This window comes from Bombus huntii, chromosome 1 (assembly GCF_024542735.1).
Source record: "Bombus huntii isolate Logan2020A chromosome 1, iyBomHunt1.1, whole genome shotgun sequence".
In the NCBI taxonomy this organism is placed as follows: Eukaryota; Metazoa; Arthropoda; class Insecta; order Hymenoptera; family Apidae; genus Bombus; species Bombus huntii.
In genome coordinates, this window is record NC_066238.1 from 4,686,431 (window position 1) to 4,705,395 (window position 18,965).

Genomic DNA, 18,965 nt, shown 5'->3' on the forward strand with positions numbered 1-18,965 from the left:
GACGATAGTCATTATTCTAGCTTTTATATTTTTTATAAGCTAAAACAATGTTTACGCTTTCTTGGTATTAGTTTTTGTTCGAGAACCGTGTTAATTTACATGTATTAAGCTCCAGTTTATGAGAAAAATAGTTATACTACAATAGCTAAGCCAATGATAATAATTGCAGATTTCTCAGAAATCGTCTTTTAATCTTTACTTTAATCCTTATATATCCTTATATTTTATAACTTATAAATTTTCTTAATTTCATTTCAAGCATAAAACGTTACTCGACGATTACTTACTAAATATACAAGTCTAATATGTTTACACACGACCTTGTTTTATTTTCTAATATAAGATTATGTTAAAGTATCGTTTTAGTTCAATTATTCAATTAGTTAGAAAATGGGTAGAAAATGGAGTGATGGAATCCGATCATTATTCGTAGCACATCTGTTCGTGGTAATCAGAGTAGAAATAAAGAAATAGTTTATGCGATTAATAATTTCGATGATTCTGATTACGTGGTTAGAAAGGTAAGAGCGTAGTAGCTCTTAGTCAAAATTATTGTTTTAATCAATCATTAATCGGCACGTAATATACTAGATGCGAAGAAATTTTTATTTCCTCGTAACAACGAAGTATAATAATTTTTGATTTCATGATCATAAATATATACACAAACCTTTAGATCGTGGGACACGCAGGTGTACTTCATGTCACGTCTATTCTGTTCTTCGTCGCAATTACAGTACTTTTGTTTCTAACTTCACCAACTTCCGTGTTTGAATCGAATATACAGTGGATTTCGTTTATTCGAACCTGTCACGAGGCAATCATAAATACTTCGTATAACTAAAATTTATACGATAAGAACTTACTGGTCTCCCTTACTATTTACGATTTCTCGTTCACATAATAGTAGTTCACGTTCAGATAAAGGAGTTCGATCCAGAAGTTTATTTAATCAAACACCAACTAAAATTTTGTTTAAATAAACGGACCGTGTTCAAACGAACTAGTAATTGCACTCGACGCAAAATTATAAATTGCAGGGGGCGTAATAAAAACCTTTTGAATGATCGGTATTGCAGAGCATGTAACGTGACGTTCCATAGTATAGACGAGGTGTACATTGTAGATGCCATCCTTATCGACGATTGAGTAATCGACGATTGAGACGGCGAGTATCGTAGAGGACGTAAGAAACACTGAATTTTTGGTGGTCGGCATTCCAGAATATTAACCTGGAGGTTTAATAAAGTGCCAAATCTGTATTATTTCTCGTTTATGCTACAATACTTTTTATTATTACGTAGGTGTATCAGGAACTGAAAAAATAGAATATTAACATAGACGATACATAGCATACATAATATTCAACGAAGTTCTGTATTAAATTCTTTTATTATTTTCACATCATATTCGATCATCATTATTAATTCAACACAAAATAAGGTAACGACACTATTAATAAATAGCGTTTAAAGTTATTCGTTTTGGAAATAAGATTCAAACTAATATGCACGTGCTGAAATAGCGTCATGGCAGTTTTTTAAAATTCTTTACCTTATTCTTCTTTACCTATGAAACGTTAAATTTATGACATAGATACGTCGTAAATGTATTGGTAGGTCCATTACAAGTTTACTAGAATTTTTAATAATTTTAAGTAACATTCTCGCACATTCTCCGTAGTACTTATTAGCTTTTCTTAAAGAAAGAAGCAAAGCTGCGTAGAATGAAATTCATAAACTCTGTAATGTTTTATGTCCTCAATGAAATAAATGTTGAAGCGAAACGGGAAAGTTGATACATTTTTCACGGACATTAATAGTACAATGCGCAAAACATCTTTGAGAACGTTCACGCGAGTATGGAAAGGAACATATGATTCACAAAGTTCGAGAGATGGTTTGTATTGACATATGAGGGACCTAAACGATACGCCCAACCTCGGTCGATTTGTAGATGGAACGAGATATATTATTTTAGTTTTGGGTTTATACAAAAAGCCCTTCGGGCTGTTTATTTAACTTAACGTTCTTTATCCTTCTTTTCTTACCACGTCCTTCCTCTGTTTCCATTCCGGAAGCAGCATAAATTTTTCCAACCACAGTTCGAAATTTCCGCGGAATCAATATCTTCGGAATTACACGGAATGCTATTTTAATGATAATTTTTTGAATTTTCGAGATTAAACGAAATCTCGGCTTCGCGATATTAAATTATTAATTACGTTAAAGTAATATAGTATATGAAAGTAATTATAGATGAAACATTATCGCGCTATCTTCTCGAATAAGTTATCATATTATTCCTATATTATCGTGTCATTTAAACTTTTTAGATAAAGTTCAATTAAATGAAAATTAATTTCAATATCAATCGATTAATTTTAATATTTTCCTATCCTTTTTTTTATTATTCGAAATACATATTAAAACTTTTATTTAAACTGGCATAAAAATTCTCCAACTTTTACACGTTTGTTAAGTTGATCGTAAAATATCATCATAATAACGTATTTATTAATAAAATTACGTCTCAGATTTTCATTTCCAAGTTAAATAAATTAATTACGGGAGAAGAAGTTTGAAAATATATAACCATCGTAGTTTATAATTTATAGAAATACTTTATTGGACTAGCACTTATGCTTTGGTTACAATGATATTTACGATATCTATATATTATAATAATCGATTTTCAAACATAAATGAGTAGATAAATAAATAGCAGAATAATAAGGCACCCTGCAATAAATAGATTTTCTCGATTATTAGTACTTTTGTGAACGAAGAAACTTCTCGTTGGCGAGCAAAACGTTCTTCTTTTATTTCTCACGATATTCTCTTTAATGTCTTCACTGACAGATGTATTAGAAATAGGAAAGTTGTGGCTCGTGATTGTGACGCAGTGACACGCTCTGATGTCCAGAATGATGGAAATTCTGGATCTCATGGTTTCCCTGCTGACCACGGTACTGATTAGAACTAGATGACGTTGACGATGATACGTTGCAACTGTTGTTCATCAACATAGAAGCGTTCCCACCTTGAAGAGCAAACGGCCAAGACTATAAAAAATATTGAGAAAAAATTTAGTCAAAGCTTCCTTTGAAATTGTCCATTCTTTCGATCGAAGAAACGTTAAAGCGAACTCGTGAAGCTCGTATCGTCGAAAAACGTTCTCCTTCTGCGCGTTACAAATTTTATCTGACGATTTTCTAATAAAACGAACGTTCAATTTGGAGTTAAACAATTTTTTACTATAATTTTTTTTTATGCTACCTTAAATTATTTTCAATCTTTCTTTTATTAAAGAACAATTTTGGTCGGTCGTAAAAACAAGAAGAAGGATGTAAATTCGATTGGCCCGTAATGCAAAAGGAATAAACGGTTGTTCTCCAAATAATGGAACTAACTAAAGACGGGTAGAAGCTTTGAGGGTGATTCGATCCACCTGGAGAGACGTAAACAGAGAACGTGTCTGCGAAGACGACGCGTTGTGACGCCGACTGGATCCACCTGGATTCTCTGTTATTTTACGAACTCGTAATCGTGACACTGAAAATCGCAATTATGCAGAAAACTCGACAATTTGCTCCGCTTATTTTTAGATGGTTAATGTAGTTCCAAAATTTGTATAATAACAATGTTTAAGGCAAGTAACTTTGAACATTAAAAGAAAAAAAGAACCTGTTAATTTTTACAATACTATGTATGCTATGTATACAATGCGAATGATCACATAGTCAAATAAAAATCTTCATATTTTTATCAACATCGACATATTCGCGTGTTACGCGTCATCTTACGCGTATCTTCTAGTACATTCGCTTGTAAAACCCATTCTGAAATAATGACAATTTCGTATTGTCTAAAATACTTCGGAGCTTCGAAAATCCTTCGGTTTGTATGTTTACTTGTACAGATCATCCTCTTTTACGACTGAAACTCTTCAATCATAAGAAGTAAAAATATCCACATTAATGACTACGATCTATTTAGGACACCCAAAAGGGCGATAGTCGGTGGAAAACTAATTTTTAGAAGCTGATCAGACAAGATAAAGAGACATTGATCGTACGTATCGAAAGAAGCAGGAGAAACACAGTAAGCAAATAAAGAAAATTACAAAGTAAAAAAGAAACGACTGTTTCCTGAATTGCGAAGCAATCGTGAAGAATACACGAAAGAAAAAGAAGACAGTGGATAAGATAATACACGCGAAAAAGCAGAAAGCCAATAATAACTTACATTAAAATTAAAAAAATAAAAAAAAAAAACAATTACAGTGGAGAACTTTCAGAACACATTAAGTAATAAGTTAAAAACCATACTAGGTTACGTTACATCAAATTCTATCACACGCATTTCGATTAACATAGACATCTGTTCAGTCGTTTATCAAAACAATTAAACCAAATTGCACAAATAAAACTTACCAATGCCAAAGATAAGGATCTGGTTGTCTCCGAGTGCGCATCCCCGTCGTCTCGCAGAACCGCTCGAAGATGAGCAATGTAAGTAGCTGCTAAACGAAGGGTATCCAATTTGCTGAGCTTCGTATCAGCTGGTACCCAAGGTAAAGTTGTCTTTAATCTACAAAACGCCTTGCTGAGTACTCTCATCCGAGCCCGTTCCCTCGCATTCGCCGCGTTTCTTGGCGCACGACTGTCCAAATCGTCTTTACTATACTTTTCTTCCGAAACGAATTCCTCTTCGTCGACTTCCAACGTCGGCGTCGAAGCACGTCGCTTGCGTGGCATTTTCTGCAATTATTAATTGCTTCATTTTACTATGCAAATCCTTGCATATTAATTTCCTTCGAACCTTGCATTTACAACGTCGTAACGAGCTATTTTAATCATTTAGCAGCATCTGCAGGGAACAAGTTTCTTAACAAACGAGTTTCTTAAGATTAAAAAAAAAAAAAAAGAAAAAGAGCAAAAGAAGATTCTAACTTATTCACGTAAATACACGGAATTAAAGACAGCCTTGTTCGGGAAAGAAGATATTACTCTTGAGTTACGAACTATCTTCACTCGTTTAAAATCATGTAAAATCTTCATTGATGTAAAATGTTAACGGGATCGAAGCAGAAGTTCAGAGTCAATTTCAACAGAAATTCCTTTCGCGTGTGAAACTTTGCGATGATTTCTTAAGATTCAGACAATAGAAGATTCGGCACACATAGAACGTAAAGAAATCCTTGGCAAAGAATATGTTGTAATTTTCTTCACTGTTTCGTAAAAAACAAATGAAAAGGAAAAATAATAACGAGATCGAAGCAGAATTTCGGAGCACCAATTCCTTTTCGAGCGTTGAAACTTTGCAAGGGTTGAAGATGGGACACCTCACCTTTGTCTTTCTTCCGACGAGTTCGATTTTTTCTTCGATCTGTATTATTGGAATGCCACGATAGCTCGCGACGCTCGCGCGAAACTAATTGTACGTCAAAACTGTTAGCCAAGAAGAGGAGGACGAAGAGGAGGACGAAGAGAAGGATGCTGAGAGGAAACGTAAGAAAGAGAAAAGAAAAGGAACATTGACAGGGAAGAGGGAGATTTGAGACGCCTCTGAAAATCGGGCGGAGCTTTCTGAACAGTAAAAGCATCTTCCTTCGGCTTGGCCACGGCCTCCTCTTTTGCTTTTCCTCAAAGTTCTCGCCCAATCGTCTAGTTCTGCGTCATCTGCAGCCACCTGGTCCATCCTTTCCTCTTCTATCCTCTTTTGAAGCGCATATCCACGAATAGCGCTTTTTTCGTATGGAATTGACCTTTGCTCCGAATGTTTTTCTTCCGGATATCCGTCTCGTTTTTTTAAGCAGTTATTGTCCCCTAAAATCCTATTTAATATAATTAAATGCATGAATTGAAAGTTAGATGTAATTGAGACTGATTTCAGAAATGAATATTTTGTGAAAGTTTTTTTATTTCATTAGAAGATAATTCTTTGGTAAAAATTTGATAATCTTTGCAATACGTATAGTTTAATTTTTATCAAATTTTCGTCAGCCACTGTACAATGATTTCATTGTTTATGAATGGTATAGAATAAAGCCAATTTTATACATTGAACGAAAGATTTGAAGATAATGATATAAAACTTATTTTATATCCTTCGATTTTTACTATTAGTTTTTTATATCGTAACAAAATTTAGTAAAGTATTTACTTAACAGAATTCATTAACCGCAATCATTTAGTGAGAAAAATTCGTTAATTCTTCACGATGGATTTCTCTTTGCATAAAACTATCTCTAATCATCTCCTATATTCTTTATTATCATAATCTTAATTTCGCTTCGAATTTTTTCCTAATTGGAAATTACTTTAAAAAAAGATTTCCTTTCAAATTTTTGTGAGTATCCTAGATACATATCTTAATTATATCATCGAATTAAATTAAAGGTATTTGTCTCATGATGAGATTAATTTTCTATTCCTCTTTTCTACTCAGTGTTACTATTTTTTTTCCTCTTGCAAAGATTTCGTGTAGGAGGTAAGGGCCGATTGATCTATTAATCCGGTTTAAATCCTCGTGAACGGGCTGTCGACCATTTCGTTGAAAGGAGGATTCGAAATGGATCCTGTAATACGAGGTTTGCGGTGACCCAGTTGATCCTACTTATCCTAAAGCAGGAGTTGACTTATTGCTCGACAGATTCGTGAAAGTTCCTTCGCAATTTGACTCCTTTCCGTGTAATTGACCATGTTCACTTCTCAAGATATTTGTAACTAAACATTTGTATAGGACGGAATTTCAAAAGTGTGAAAATTACTGTGATCTCAGATTTCATGAAGATACATTGATTTATTGGTACTCTTATTCACTAAAATATTAAACTAGTTCTCAGATATAATTTTAATAATTAATTCTGAAACAATATACTGTAGGTATATGATAATATTTAAAGATACAAATATATCATAATAAATATTATAAATTAAAAATACTTTAAAAATACTTTTAAGAGATTACAATATCATTAATTTCAATATAATAATTGTATCGACAAATATTTTTTACGTTTGTATGATTAAAAATAATTATACGTAAATAAATATTATTAATATTCCACTAAATTGTTATTAAATTATTATTTTTCGAAGAATGGTTACAAGTAAATAATATTGAAGTGAAATTATGCCTTTGATAGAAATTATGGAAGATTTAATAAACATTTTTCTTTGGATACTTATTAAGTTTACATGAAGAATCATTTGTAATAAAGAAAGGTGGAAACTAGACATGAAAAGTAAAAATATTACATAGATAGATAAGTCGAAATTATTCGTTGATTTTCTGTTGTATCCTACAGTTATCGACATAGTTTCACATAGATGTCGACATTGCATTTGTCCCCGAGTGAAATATAAGTTGCTTGCAAAATTTTTAAAAGATACTTTATTTATAATAAAGTCGAATTGTTTATTTCTTATTAAATTATATTATTTTGCCTAATGCGAGCGTAATTTGTTTATAAGTACATATACTTTTGCAGATTCACGCAGGATATTGTAGTTTAGAGTTTCACGAAAGAAGGCGCTCGATGAGCAAGTAAATATGGCTGGCAAGATGCATCGAACGCATTTGCGAATCGTGAGTCGATTCGTACTCTTCGGTTGTTAATTTTTCATGACTTTCTCACGTGTGGTAATGTTTCATTTGTGTGTTTCTAAAATAGTTCTAAATTTCATTCAAAGTTTCTTAATATACAACGATTAAGTGACGAACGACGAAATAAAGATAACGTTCCGAATATTGTAACGAACGTTCCGGAAGGTAGCTCGTCGTATAACTGAATTTTTAGCACGATCGGTCGTGTTTTTGAGAAAATAAGTAAGTACTAAAATATCCATAATCAATAACTAAGTTATTGACTTCCGATTATTAATGGAATTGCGTACTTTAGAGAGGTTAGGTTGTATATTTGTATACGAAACGCGATGAAGTTTATTTTGTGAAAACAATTGTTTGTGTATTATTTGAGTCCAAAAGTTTATCTTTTTTTTATTAACAAATGCTGTATAAATTCTTGTGAAAGCTTTTAAAGTAAGTGTATATCTAAAATTTTATTTTACAAATAATATAGATTTAAATTTTTCAATAACTCTTTGTTAATATAATGGAACATCAAACAATGACACTGTGTTAATTAATTTAGATTGGATTCGATAAATATATAATATGCTTTCTTTATAGTTATCATAAAAGTAAAGTTTTAATTATATAAGTATGACTGAGGAACATCAATTGCCTTCTGACTCTGATGAAGATGATGAAGATTATGTTCCTGATGGTGCAGACAGTGAGCCTGTGTCTGAAGTAGAATCTGAAGGTGATGCAGAAAGTGGTCCTGAGGATGAAAATGATGAAAACAAAAGAGAAACAACAAAGAGAAGAGGAAGAAAAAAGAACAAAGTCGTAAAGTCTAAAATTAAGAAGCAGAGAAGGACAAGAAAAAAAGTAGAAGATGAGGTTGATGAAAAGCTAGAGGAGGAAGAGGAAGAAGAAGGATCAAAAGAGAAAAAGGAACTTACAGAAGAAGAAGAGAAAAAGAGAGCTGACTCTCTTTGGGCTGACTTTATGAAGGATACAGGTAAATAATTTAAGCCATAAATTGATTAGCATTGCTGAATTATACGTACATTGCTGTTATTTTACCCATTATTGTATTTTTAATTTCTAAAGCGACTGTACCTAAATCTAAGCCACAAAGCGCGACAAATAAACCAAAAGAGAAATCACCACCCATAGAAAAGCCAAAAGTTGAAGAAAAAGTAAAGATAACTAAGGTATTTGAATTTGCTGGTGAAGAAGTGAAGGTTGAGAAAGAAGTCTCGATAGACTCTGCGGAAGCAAGACTATCTTTATCCTCTGCTGAAAATTCTGAGAAAACAGGAAACCCTGGTCCTCCTGCAGGAAGAGGATCCGGAAAGGGTAAAGGTTTTAAACGGGCTGGTTTGGGAGGTATTTCTTCTGTCCTTGGTCAATTAGGAAAAAAGGCGAAAATTAGTACTTTAGAAAAGTCCAAGTTGGATTGGGACAATTATAAGAAACAAGAAAATTTAGAGGAAGAAATTAGTACTCACAACAAAGGTAAAGACGGATATTTAGAACGTCAAGATTTCTTACAGAGAGCAGATTTGAGACAGTTTGAAATTGAAAAGCAGTTACGTAATGCGAACAGACGCAGTACACGGTGAATTTATATTTTCATGTATACGTATCTTTTCCCTTGTATACGTATCTTGTTTCCCTAACAATGAGAACCAGGGATGGTATCGAGATAAATACCTTATTAGACTTGCCAATTATCGGCGTTTATAGCACCTATTTAATCGAATTGTTTAAACTCTTATTAAATATCTCATGCCATATGTAAAAATGTGATTGCCTCGCTTGGCTTGACAATCAGCTGAATCTGTTTAAGAAGCGGTTGAGAGCCAATTCTGTGAGAAGAGACTGATCATTCCAATGTATTGAAGATAACATAGTATCTTACGTAATAGTTTAATTTACCATCCGCGAGCTTCGTCTCGATTCATTATATCACAGAACTTCGCATCGAAGCAGGATGTTTGAAGCTTGGTGCTTCAGAGACCGACGATATACATATATTTTAACAATAAACAAGCTCCAGAGATGTTTTTTATTTCGTTTCAATGGAGAAAGGATGATTGATGCAGTATAAATAGTGTAGGTATTTAATAAAATGTCGTTTGTATGATGAATGAATACAATATGTATTCGAGTATGTATGAGAAATAATCATGACATTTTTCTTCTTCATTTACGATCACTGCCTTGGGCGAGTCACATGGAACATTTTACTATATTTATAGACGAAATACACACGATATAAAAAACGTAGATTGTTGTTACAGATATTACAGTTTTATATTTTTTCAGCTGTACCTATTTATGATACTTATTTGCAGAATTGCGGCATGATATATCTGCGAAGATGTAGTGTGTCAGATTATAGATTTAATTGTTAGAAGAATATTAATTTGAAAAAAAAAAACGATCTTGAAATTCTCAAAGCTCAGGTTTATAGATTTTAGAATACTTATAAAACAGTATCTTACGGATATGTACGAAACTTCTTTATGCATATGGACTATTTAATATCGTAAAAATAAAAGATATATGTTAATATTTAAACACTCATTTCATTTTTATATTTTTGTGTATCGTATCTTGGATTGAATAGTATTGGTTGACGTAATTAAAAGTATCGAATAGATTGTTCATTGTTCTTGTCGTTCATATTATATGCTCCGCTTGGCGATGTACTTCTTTTTTCTTTTTTCTTAGCATAAAGCAGATTCTTAGTTCGTCAAAGGTCTTGCAAAAAATGATTCTCACTGGACGCTGCTTAATACCTTCGTATGATTTATCGATTTATAATTTATATTCGCATTACTTAATTATTAAGCGTACAAGCCATTAGCTCGTAAATCGAAGATATCTCTCAGTCCCGATGCAAACGAGTGGTTTTTGTCGTGCGATACTACGCAGGCGTTTTTCGATCACTATTAATCACTTGTCTGTAACTGTATACGTTACAATGCTGGCGAATGTTCTGGCAACATGCAAAAGACTCGTGACGAACAATTTTCTCTCGCCTCGAGCCTACGAATCATAACTGTGGGTCAGCTCGTTCGTCTACGCCTTCTTGTATGTATAATTCAGCGTGTTTCTGAAACACGCGAGAGATATCCAGCACGACAAAATCCATTCGCTTGTTCATCGAGTCTTCGAGCACTTACATTGATTTTGTAAGCAAATACAAACGAAACATTTATCAGAAATACCAATTCATTGTTACCCTTATTTGCAGAATTTCACTTTCCTCCTCTCCTAAAAAAAAAAAAGAAAAAAAAAAATATAAGTTTACTTCAATAATATAATACCGTCTGCTTACTCATTTGTTTTGCAAATGCTTACTGGCGCGTTTTGACTTCGGTTCTTTGAAGAAACTCTCGAGTTGCATCGGTCGGTGCATGTTCTGCATGTTTGTTTCCTATTATGTCTAGGTTTGAAACCAAAATATTAATAGACATATTTGTTCGATTATTACCATTGCATATTAGTTTTTCATACCGACGGAAAGGAAGTTCAAATTGTTGTAGCTTCCTACGTAAATTGGATAGTCCTCTTGCAAATATGTTTCTCTTTGGACTAAATGTCAATTATAAAAATATTATTCTATTTGCGATATAAAGGAGGATTTATATATGTATATATATGTTATTTAATTGATCCTAACTTTGATGTAGGTGATTCGCAGTGACATTGTCGTGCCGATCTTCCTCTTCCAGGATTTGAATTTGCATTAGTTTTTGGATCGTTTTTTGGATTGTTTCTTGGATTATTTTTTGGATTGTTTCCTTTCTTGCTTCTATTTCTCTAAAATAGAAACTTAATCTCTTATAATTATGTTATTAGTATGAGGATTATTTTTCTCTTGAATTATAATACGAAGTTACTATTTTTATAAGAAATAATGGATGACTATACTGCCTTTCTTTTGTTGATTAAAGTTGGTTGCTTTGCATACCTTCTTTCTTATACAGCAACAATCATCATATTTTGAAAGCATTGGGCACGTCGTCGATGGACATTTGCAATTCTTCCTTAGATCTTGCGAACTGGATCCTTTGACGCATATACAGAGAGGCGTTTGGTTCTTTTTCAACGTTTTACATCGAGATCTTATGCGCTTTTTCTTTCTTGGCGGACTTGCTTGCTTGCGAGCTTCTCGTATTCTGCGACAGTGGCAGACTCTTTTTTTGCGCGATCTACAACAGATCGACCTCGATCTGCATGATTTTATCGATTCTCTGCTTCTTGTACTGTGGTTCAAAAGTTAAATGCTTATGAATTAGGAAGAAAGTCCTTTCTAGTTCGACGCATGCACAATAACGCTCATAATTATTCTAACACAGACAAACTTTATAGTTTAAGACAAGTTTTACTCGAATTTTATGTAAAAATTGATAATTGCGATTTTATTAGGTATTTAGTGTTTAAAATCATAGAAGTTAATATCTTCTTCTACATATGTTTTATATTGACTAGTATTCGAATAAAGAAATTATAGTAGAATCAGAAAATACCAATTGTACTAAATTTTACACTTTGACCTTCTCTTACACTTATTTCACTTAAACGGTACATGAAAAAATATTTTCCAAGCGAACCATTAGTTCTTCCTACATTTACTTCTCCAACATCTTAAAACGGGTGTTATATAATGTTATTAAAATGCACGATGAGTATAATATTATTCGACATGTTGATATAGAATAATTACGAGCGATTCTAAGTACATTTAATTGTATTTCGAAATCCATGCGTGTTCATTATATTAAGTAACGTGTTAATTTTAACGACTGTAGTAGGTATTCTGTGAATCACTGAAATGGCATGGGAATGAGGATCTTAAACAATGCAAGATCGTAAAGGATCTGTCGCTACGATGCTCCATGCAAAATATGCAGGTGGCTGCAACAAAGACTATAATTTATTTATCACCCTCTCACCGTGTCCTCGACATCGATGTTGAACTTTCTACGGTCGATCTCGAAGCTTGGCACATTTTGCTGGAAATCAAATGAAAATCTTTATTCGTAGAACATACCTTTTTATTTATAAATCATGTAGTTTATATCTTCGTCGCATAACCATAAGAAAATAATTGTTGAAGTTGCAAAATCATAAAAAAAAAAAAAAAATGCAACGCAAAGATTATCTAAAGTACTTTCTACAACTCGTTGCGCGACTGCGTTTTCTTGATGTAGTTGTTCGATCCTTTGATTTGCTGTTACTCGTAGTGCGATGCCTTAAACGATACAATCTTTGCATGAAAAATATTCATACCACTTTTACAATTATTTTCAAGTACCTTGGAGGGTGTCGATTTGTTGGACATACAGGATCTTTACAATTTTTCTTTCTCATCTTTCGTTAGTTTCTGTCAAATTTGTATCTGGATTTGATAAATATTCAAATGAAGTATGTAGTATTAATTTTGTTCTATTATTATTGCATATTTCAAATAAAATCTGTATCGATAGTACGGTTTATTTAAAAAATCTTATTTTAAACGCTCGTATCTATTTTTCATTAACCTCCTGATTTCACGGAGGACTCAGCGTTTTCTTCTCTTTTTATTATATCGTACATTTTCTTGAAACCATTTATTCATCTTAATAATTAATAGCGATCATATCCAATGGTAACTTTCTTTCGTTATAATTTATCATCTTCATTTTTTTTGTATTTTAAAACATAAATTTCATGTAACCTATGATTTCACGAGTTGCTCTGACAGGTGATCTTGTCGAGAGTATGTTTGAGCGTTTCGAGTGCAATTATCGCGAAAGCGGATTCAATCATATCTCATTCACGTGATATATTTGTGTGATCTGAGTCAGTATGGTTATCTTGACGTTTCAACATTAGCTAATTGCTCGGTCAAATATCTTATCCGCAATATCGAATATTGAGAAATACGATAGCGGTGACAATACAAATGATTAAAAATTTGCCGATGCAATCATTGCAGCTGATTTTTAGAATTTCACTAGATATCATTTTTCCGATAACTACACAGCTGCCGATTTCGCAAATAATTTCTCAATATTTCCTTCGTATTAATTTCACAAATTAATTACATCCTACCTTTATCTTCTAGAAAAAAGTTTACATATCTTTTTACAGATAAATCAATTTTTTATCTTTAACCAAATTAATTAAATCGACCGAAAATACAAAATGTATGATGATCGGTATAAGTATACCAATAACTCGAACACTGGAACAAGAATATCACGCTAACAAAATGAAGTTGTTCTTGCAACCTGCTAAAAAAAACCAGCAAGAAATCTGCCGAAAAAACGACCGAAAGAAAAAGGAGAAACGAAAGAGCACGAAGGAACTTGTTCGAGTCGCGAGCTTCTCCAAAAAAGGGTTTCTTTTATCGATGCGTTAAACGTGGCCATGAAAACGTCTCTGACAGTAAAATTGAATTAAAATCCACTTTGTGACTTATCACGATGCCGGAATCATGGCGGAAGCAACCAAATACTCGCTGCGGGTCGAATTAATTAACCGACAAGTTGAGTAGGTAATCGGTTTTGAATGAAGATGTCCGTGAAACGCGAGTCACAAATTTTTAAGTACCGGAGGGCACGTTGCTTTTTCTCGAGCGGATCGCAGCCGCGATCTCGAAGGTGTCGCCGACGTCGTAAAACCGAATTATGATACACCGTGCGATGAAGATAAAAGAAGAGGGCGAAAGAGGAAGCCGCGCGAAGCGGAGGTGGAACGGTGCGTGGATTGTTGAACGTGTGTGCAAAACGGCAGCAGGATTATCGACGCCAGTCTGGCGGCCGTTAGTTGTGGCCTTGCCATCGGCAGTTTATTCACGAACCGGAATATCTGTTCGACCGTTCCTTCGCCAACCTCCATACGTTTCAAAACACCTCGAGCGAGCCTCTCTTCTTTTGCGGAGAGAGAGTGCACTCGTTACTTTCCCGATTCCTTGACGAAACGATGCATGTGCATACACGACGAGATTATTTCGATCGACGGATTAAGTACCATGCTGCTGCGAAACTCGTCTTTGTAGAATAGATAGAGCCGGTCTGGTGATAGTTTCGTTGATGTTTTTGATGATAGTTGTATATATGCATGGCGATATGAACGAAGTTTTGTCACCCTGTTTTTAAAGAATTTTTAAACGAAATAAGATAGACATGTTGTTTATCAATAATTTATCGTTTCATTACAATTATCTGTGAAATACGATAATGACGAAACGGCCATCTCTAGCTGCTTTACAAATGCGTGCTCTTTCAGTGACAATTTTTATAACATTTTCACGTAATTCCTGTGTTATTTGTTTTCATTTTTCTGTCGACAATAAAGAAATTTCCGAAATTTGTCATTGTTCGAACAACAATGGTCGAACGATAATAAAACTTGTTGTAATTTTCCTTCTGTTTGCACAGCGAATAATTAATTTTTTAATAAATTGTTTAACGATAAGTTTTTATTACCATAACAAGTTATTGAGGCATCGAATATTGTACGATAAAATTCGATGGTATGTACTACACGATTGTTACCATAAAACTGTCATCACACTAATAGAAAACAAATGTAGAACAAGGTAGAGTTCTATTTCGCTTCATTTTTACATTTGTTAAATTTTGTTTTATAAAACTCTGATAGAAGACTGAATATCGGAAGATAATGTTAATACTATACCAACGACGAGGAACGTCCATTAGGGTCTTATAAAAAATTATTGTATTATGGTACGTAGATATCGAGAGTGGTTTGTTTCTCATTAAACAATTTGAGGGAAGCGATCGACCTTCTTCCTCATTTTTGTTTAAATGCCCGTGGCAATAAATGATAATAGGTCGTTATTCATCATAAACGTGTCCATCAATAAAACGTTAATCATACGCTTGGTTATAATTGCGATCTGAAAGGAAATTATTTGAATATATCATATCGATGAAAAATAATTTGATGTAGTAAATGTGAATTATATTCGTTATTTTCTTGCTTGTTTGTCGTGTCAATATACGTGCATACGTGGTAAGATTAGCACGACCGTTGAACCAATTATTTATATTTGAAGAAGATAAGAAATGTTATTAAAAGTGTTATTTTGTACGATAAAGTAGAATTTGATTTATTTTGTGGCGTAGATTATAATTGGCTACATATTCGGAATACGGATAGTCCGAAGATATTGAAATGGAAGTGTACTGATTTAGATATTGATAGCCGTATTTAATATATTTAACAATGGAGGATATAGAATTTGATTAATTTAAACAGTAACAAAAATTAGGTTTATCGTAGGTCGATAAATATATACGATGCTTAGTAAATATTTGATAATTCTATTAAGCATTTGCAGTTTAACGAGGCTAATCAATAAAAGAATAAGTTGGGCTTGGCAGCGAGCCATAAATTTTTTAGTAAAATTAATACAGCAAGACTTAATTAGAAACGAGTTTTCGAACATTTCAAATGTAGGCAACACCTCTTGCTTTTGGTAATTGAAACTGTTTGTATTTCTACTACATATCGTAATCGATAGACAGTAAAATACTGCTACAATTAATTGTTTCTCAAAGGAGAATTTTTATATCGACTTTGCTGTACCAATGTAAAGAAAAAATACAGTTACTTCGCGGTAACTTCTAACATTGTCTCAAGTCTGAGGACTCCAACCCTGTAGACAGTAACTTAAAATAACCAAGCCCTTAAACACCTAAAGAAAAGATCTTCATAAGCGTCCGAATACTATTATTAGTTGCCTAAAAGTCTTCTGGCGGAATTCAATGGTAGTGTTGCTAAAATCCGCGCGAAACGAGACGTTCCAGGCGTCTACGTTTAAATTTAAACTCGTTCCAAACGCTCCCTAACAATTCCTTCAGGACATTTCGTCGCAACGCGCGTATTGCGATAATCAACATATAGACACGTACACGCCAACGTACTTTATTACGGGTATTGTTATGAAGTGTTAATAATTAAGAGTCGGCTGGGCTTTACGCAAAAACCATTACCGTCTATTTTTAAGCGTCGCGAAACGAGGCTTCAATGCGTTCACGAACGCCATAATGGATCCGCGTGAAAGGATATTCTTTGTGCTCTTTATTGGGCAAACTGTAACGAGCGGCGGACATGTTACGCGCGCTTTATAACGCATTGTGAAAACCGTCTTCGCGTTTTTTCGACGACTAGAAAGAGAACTTTGAGCCCCGAGGTTTCGCGGATGATAATTACGGTAAAAGGGAATTTCTGCAGTTTTCGTGGCGGTAAGAGCGCGATGGACACGAAGAAAAAGGAAAAGCTCCTCCCATCCTGTGTTTTATCGAATAACAAATTACAAAGGGACGGTTGATAATAAAACCGTGCACGGCGAGTCCAAAGTAAATTACACACGGTTGATTGCACGGATGATCTAAGAGGAAATTTACGGGAACGGATCGGGGGAAGAGCTGTTATTTCGTATAAAAGATCGGGACATTACACATTCAGCAAAGAAATTATAATAAATGCATAGAGGGAAAACGCGGCTCTTCGTTACGTGTTTTGTTAAGGTCGTTTAATTCTGTTCCGGCTCCGGAAAATAGCTCGTAATTCTTTTCTCACGAAGGAAGGATAAGCCGATGGATCGTCGCAGGAATTGTATACGGTTATACGTTTGATCTTATAATTAATAACGTTGCGATAAAGAATTGTTATGCACGATAAAGAGATAGAGACGAACGAGTTTAGTATTGCAATTATAAGAAATATATATGAGGAACTAGAATTTTTAATTTGTAAATTAGAGAGAATTTTATGCTACTGATTAATATCTATTGAGATAAGATTTAATGAAGACATTGTTTAAAATGCTGGCCCCTTGTGGTAACGCAAGCATTACATTTAACAGTGACAGTTATAATTGGAATAAGGAATTGGAATAAGGAAATAAGGAATTTGACGGACCGCAGCTACGATTCGATCTCATCTTCGTTGAATAGATGATAACATAAATAAACAAGTGTAAATAAATAAGTGAGAAAACGAAAACGTTTTTGTTTCTTTCTTCGCGATCTTCTTCAAAATGAAGCGAAAGCAAGCAAATCTCTGCAGGACATTTTTCTTAGTTTATCGTTCCCCTTCACGTTCCTGAAGTTTTCACGTTTAAATACGTATTTTTTTCTATATTTCACGTTCTATATATGTATTTTCGGTACTGTAATTAACTGTACCTATGATCTTGGAACATTTCTATAATATTTCCTATATTCAAATGATCAATACCTTTGTCTAAAATTGTCCTAACAATAGATTTTACTTGTTTGTTAAAAGTAAGGAAAAAATAAACGTGACACCCACGATTAGTCAAATCTTTCTTTACCGGACCTTCGATTCTTCTTATTTCTATTCGATCATACATATGCAAAAGATGACTTCGTTATATACCCGCTGTTAATTTACATAATTGGAAGTACGTGCCTCTTTTTTCTCTCGTCAAGTGAACAGAAGCTGTCCAGCAACGCGACAAACGGAGGATAATCAATGCTATCTCTGCTCGGTACGTTTCCCTCGGTAAATGTAATTTCGGTGCACCTGAAGGAATCTGCAAGGCAAAACCAGAAGATCTATTTTCATCACCGTCCCTCTTTCACGATCGGGAATTCACTTCGGTTTCGACGATTTTTTTCGAGGAGGTCGCGAATAAAATGCAGTAACGTACTTAGGCAATACACAGTACTATTCATACTTGTTAATTACTGCATGTTTCGTTTTAAATTTTCTCAGTTCACCTTATTTTTTAGAACAATTTTACGGTGCATTTCATTTTGCTATTCGGGGACATAACAGCGAATAAAGATAGTCGAGAGAAAGGAGCTTCGTGTGAAAATGACGAGAAAAAGCTACACTAAATTAAATAAAAACTATTGGAATAAAAGTCGAATTGAAATCTAATCGAATAAATTAGAATTTTGATAAGGATTTCTTATTCGTATCACAAAACTATTTGTTCATTATCGAATCGTTAAAATTAAGTTGAAGTTAAAACATCGAAGTGAGATCGTGTTCTTTAGTTGCCTGTGAAACTTCTGATTCGTGCAATGATAAAGGAAAGAAACATTAAGCACAGACGTAAATGGATATTCCGATACTGGAAAATTTCCGGGGTGCTGTTACAAGCTGGCATACCTTCTGAATACGCCACTGATAAAATTCCAGGAATTCCTTTTGCCAGAAACAAACTAGACGAGACTAGCAATAAGATTGATTTGCAGTACCAAGATTCCAGCGTCTGGTTTTACCTTGCGTGCCAACCAAGCAGCTCGGAATTAAAGTTTATCCTCCACTTTTATTTTCGCCACTACACATGAACTTGTTACTTGAAATTCTACTAACAAGCGT

At 33.7% G+C, this 18,965-nt stretch overlaps 4 protein-coding genes across 9 annotated transcripts in view; 1 reads left to right on the forward strand and 3 right to left on the reverse strand.

The window, feature by feature from the left end:
* Positions 1-1,028, reverse strand: part of LOC126867931 (cyclin-dependent kinase 14) — a 78,887-nt gene extending 77,859 nt beyond the window's left edge. For 2 of the 3 annotated variants that reach the window (XM_050623080.1, XM_050623048.1), the window contains exons 1-2: positions 867-1,028; positions 671-807 (exon numbers count right to left, since the gene is read on the reverse strand). The gene's annotated coding sequence lies outside the window, so the exon portion shown is untranslated. The remainder of the gene's footprint in view (positions 1-670; positions 808-866) is intronic. The other variant, XM_050623070.1, reaches the window with a different exon arrangement.
* A 1,509-nt stretch (positions 1,029-2,537) lies between these two features.
* Positions 2,538-5,687, reverse strand: LOC126871205 (transcription factor 21). Its single transcript, XM_050629760.1, has 3 exons — positions 5,352-5,687; positions 4,436-4,762; positions 2,538-3,064 (listed from the first exon to the last, which is right to left on the reverse strand). Exons 2-3 carry the CDS (start codon positions 4,757-4,759, stop codon positions 2,867-2,869), a joined length of 522 nt encoding a protein of 173 aa, XP_050485717.1. The 5' UTR covers positions 4,760-4,762; positions 5,352-5,687; the 3' UTR covers positions 2,538-2,866.
* A 1,852-nt stretch (positions 5,688-7,539) lies between these two features.
* On the forward strand, positions 7,540-15,056 carry LOC126868600 (craniofacial development protein 1). Of its 3 annotated transcripts, none has more exons than XR_007690647.1 (4): positions 7,540-7,835; positions 8,199-8,595; positions 8,688-9,695; positions 13,728-15,056. XR_007690647.1 is itself a non-coding variant. In XM_050624261.1 (3 exons), the coding sequence occupies exons 2-3, from the start codon at positions 8,232-8,234 to the stop codon at positions 9,200-9,202; spliced, it is 879 nt and encodes a 292-aa protein (XP_050480218.1). In that variant the 5' UTR covers positions 7,540-7,835; positions 8,199-8,231; the 3' UTR covers positions 9,203-10,163. The 3 variants fall into 3 exon arrangements, 1 of the variants encoding a protein (XP_050480218.1); XR_007690648.1 differs by lacking the exon at positions 13,728-15,056 and adding an exon at positions 9,938-10,163; XM_050624261.1 differs by lacking the exon at positions 13,728-15,056 and having other exon boundaries at positions 8,688-10,163.
* On the reverse strand, positions 9,971-13,734 carry LOC126868616 (uncharacterized). 2 transcript variants are annotated; one of them, XM_050624299.1, is made up of 6 exons: positions 12,548-13,734; positions 11,563-11,857; positions 11,272-11,411; positions 11,106-11,183; positions 10,950-11,034; positions 9,971-10,862 (listed from the first exon to the last, which is right to left on the reverse strand). In XM_050624299.1, the coding sequence occupies exons 1-6, from the start codon at positions 12,601-12,603 to the stop codon at positions 10,833-10,835; spliced, it is 684 nt and encodes a 227-aa protein (XP_050480256.1). In that variant the 5' UTR covers positions 12,604-13,734; the 3' UTR covers positions 9,971-10,832. The 2 variants fall into 2 exon arrangements, with proteins under 2 accessions (XP_050480256.1, XP_050480245.1); XM_050624288.1 differs by having other exon boundaries at positions 10,950-11,183.
* Positions 15,057-18,965: the final 3,909 nt, after the last annotated feature.

Bases quoted from the DNA above. Each gene is read 5' to 3' on its own strand.
- LOC126868616 (XM_050624288.1), bottom strand. From the start codon at position 12,603: ATGTGCCAAGCTTCGAGATCGACCGTAGAAAGTTCAACATCGATGTCG. The intron at 11,412-11,562 runs GTATGCAAAGCA...TTTCTATTTTAG, and splicing joins GTTGCTGTATAAGAAAGAAG to AGAAATAGAAGCAAGAAAGG. The intron at 11,184-11,271 runs GTTAGGATCAAT...ATTGACATTTAG, and splicing joins TGCGAATCACCTACATCAAA to TCCAAAGAGAAACATATTTG.
- LOC126871205 (XM_050629760.1), bottom strand. From the start codon at position 4,759: ATGCCACGCAAGCGACGTGCTTCGACGCCGACGTTGGAAGTCGACGAA. The intron at 3,065-4,435 runs GTAAGTTTTATT...TATTTTTTATAG, and splicing joins GATCCTTATCTTTGGCATTG to TCTTGGCCGTTTGCTCTTCA.
- LOC126868600 (XM_050624261.1), top strand. From the start codon at position 8,232: ATGACTGAGGAACATCAATTGCCTTCTGACTCTGATGAAGATGATGAA. The intron at 8,596-8,687 runs GTAAATAATTTA...TAATTTCTAAAG, and splicing joins TGACTTTATGAAGGATACAG to CGACTGTACCTAAATCTAAG.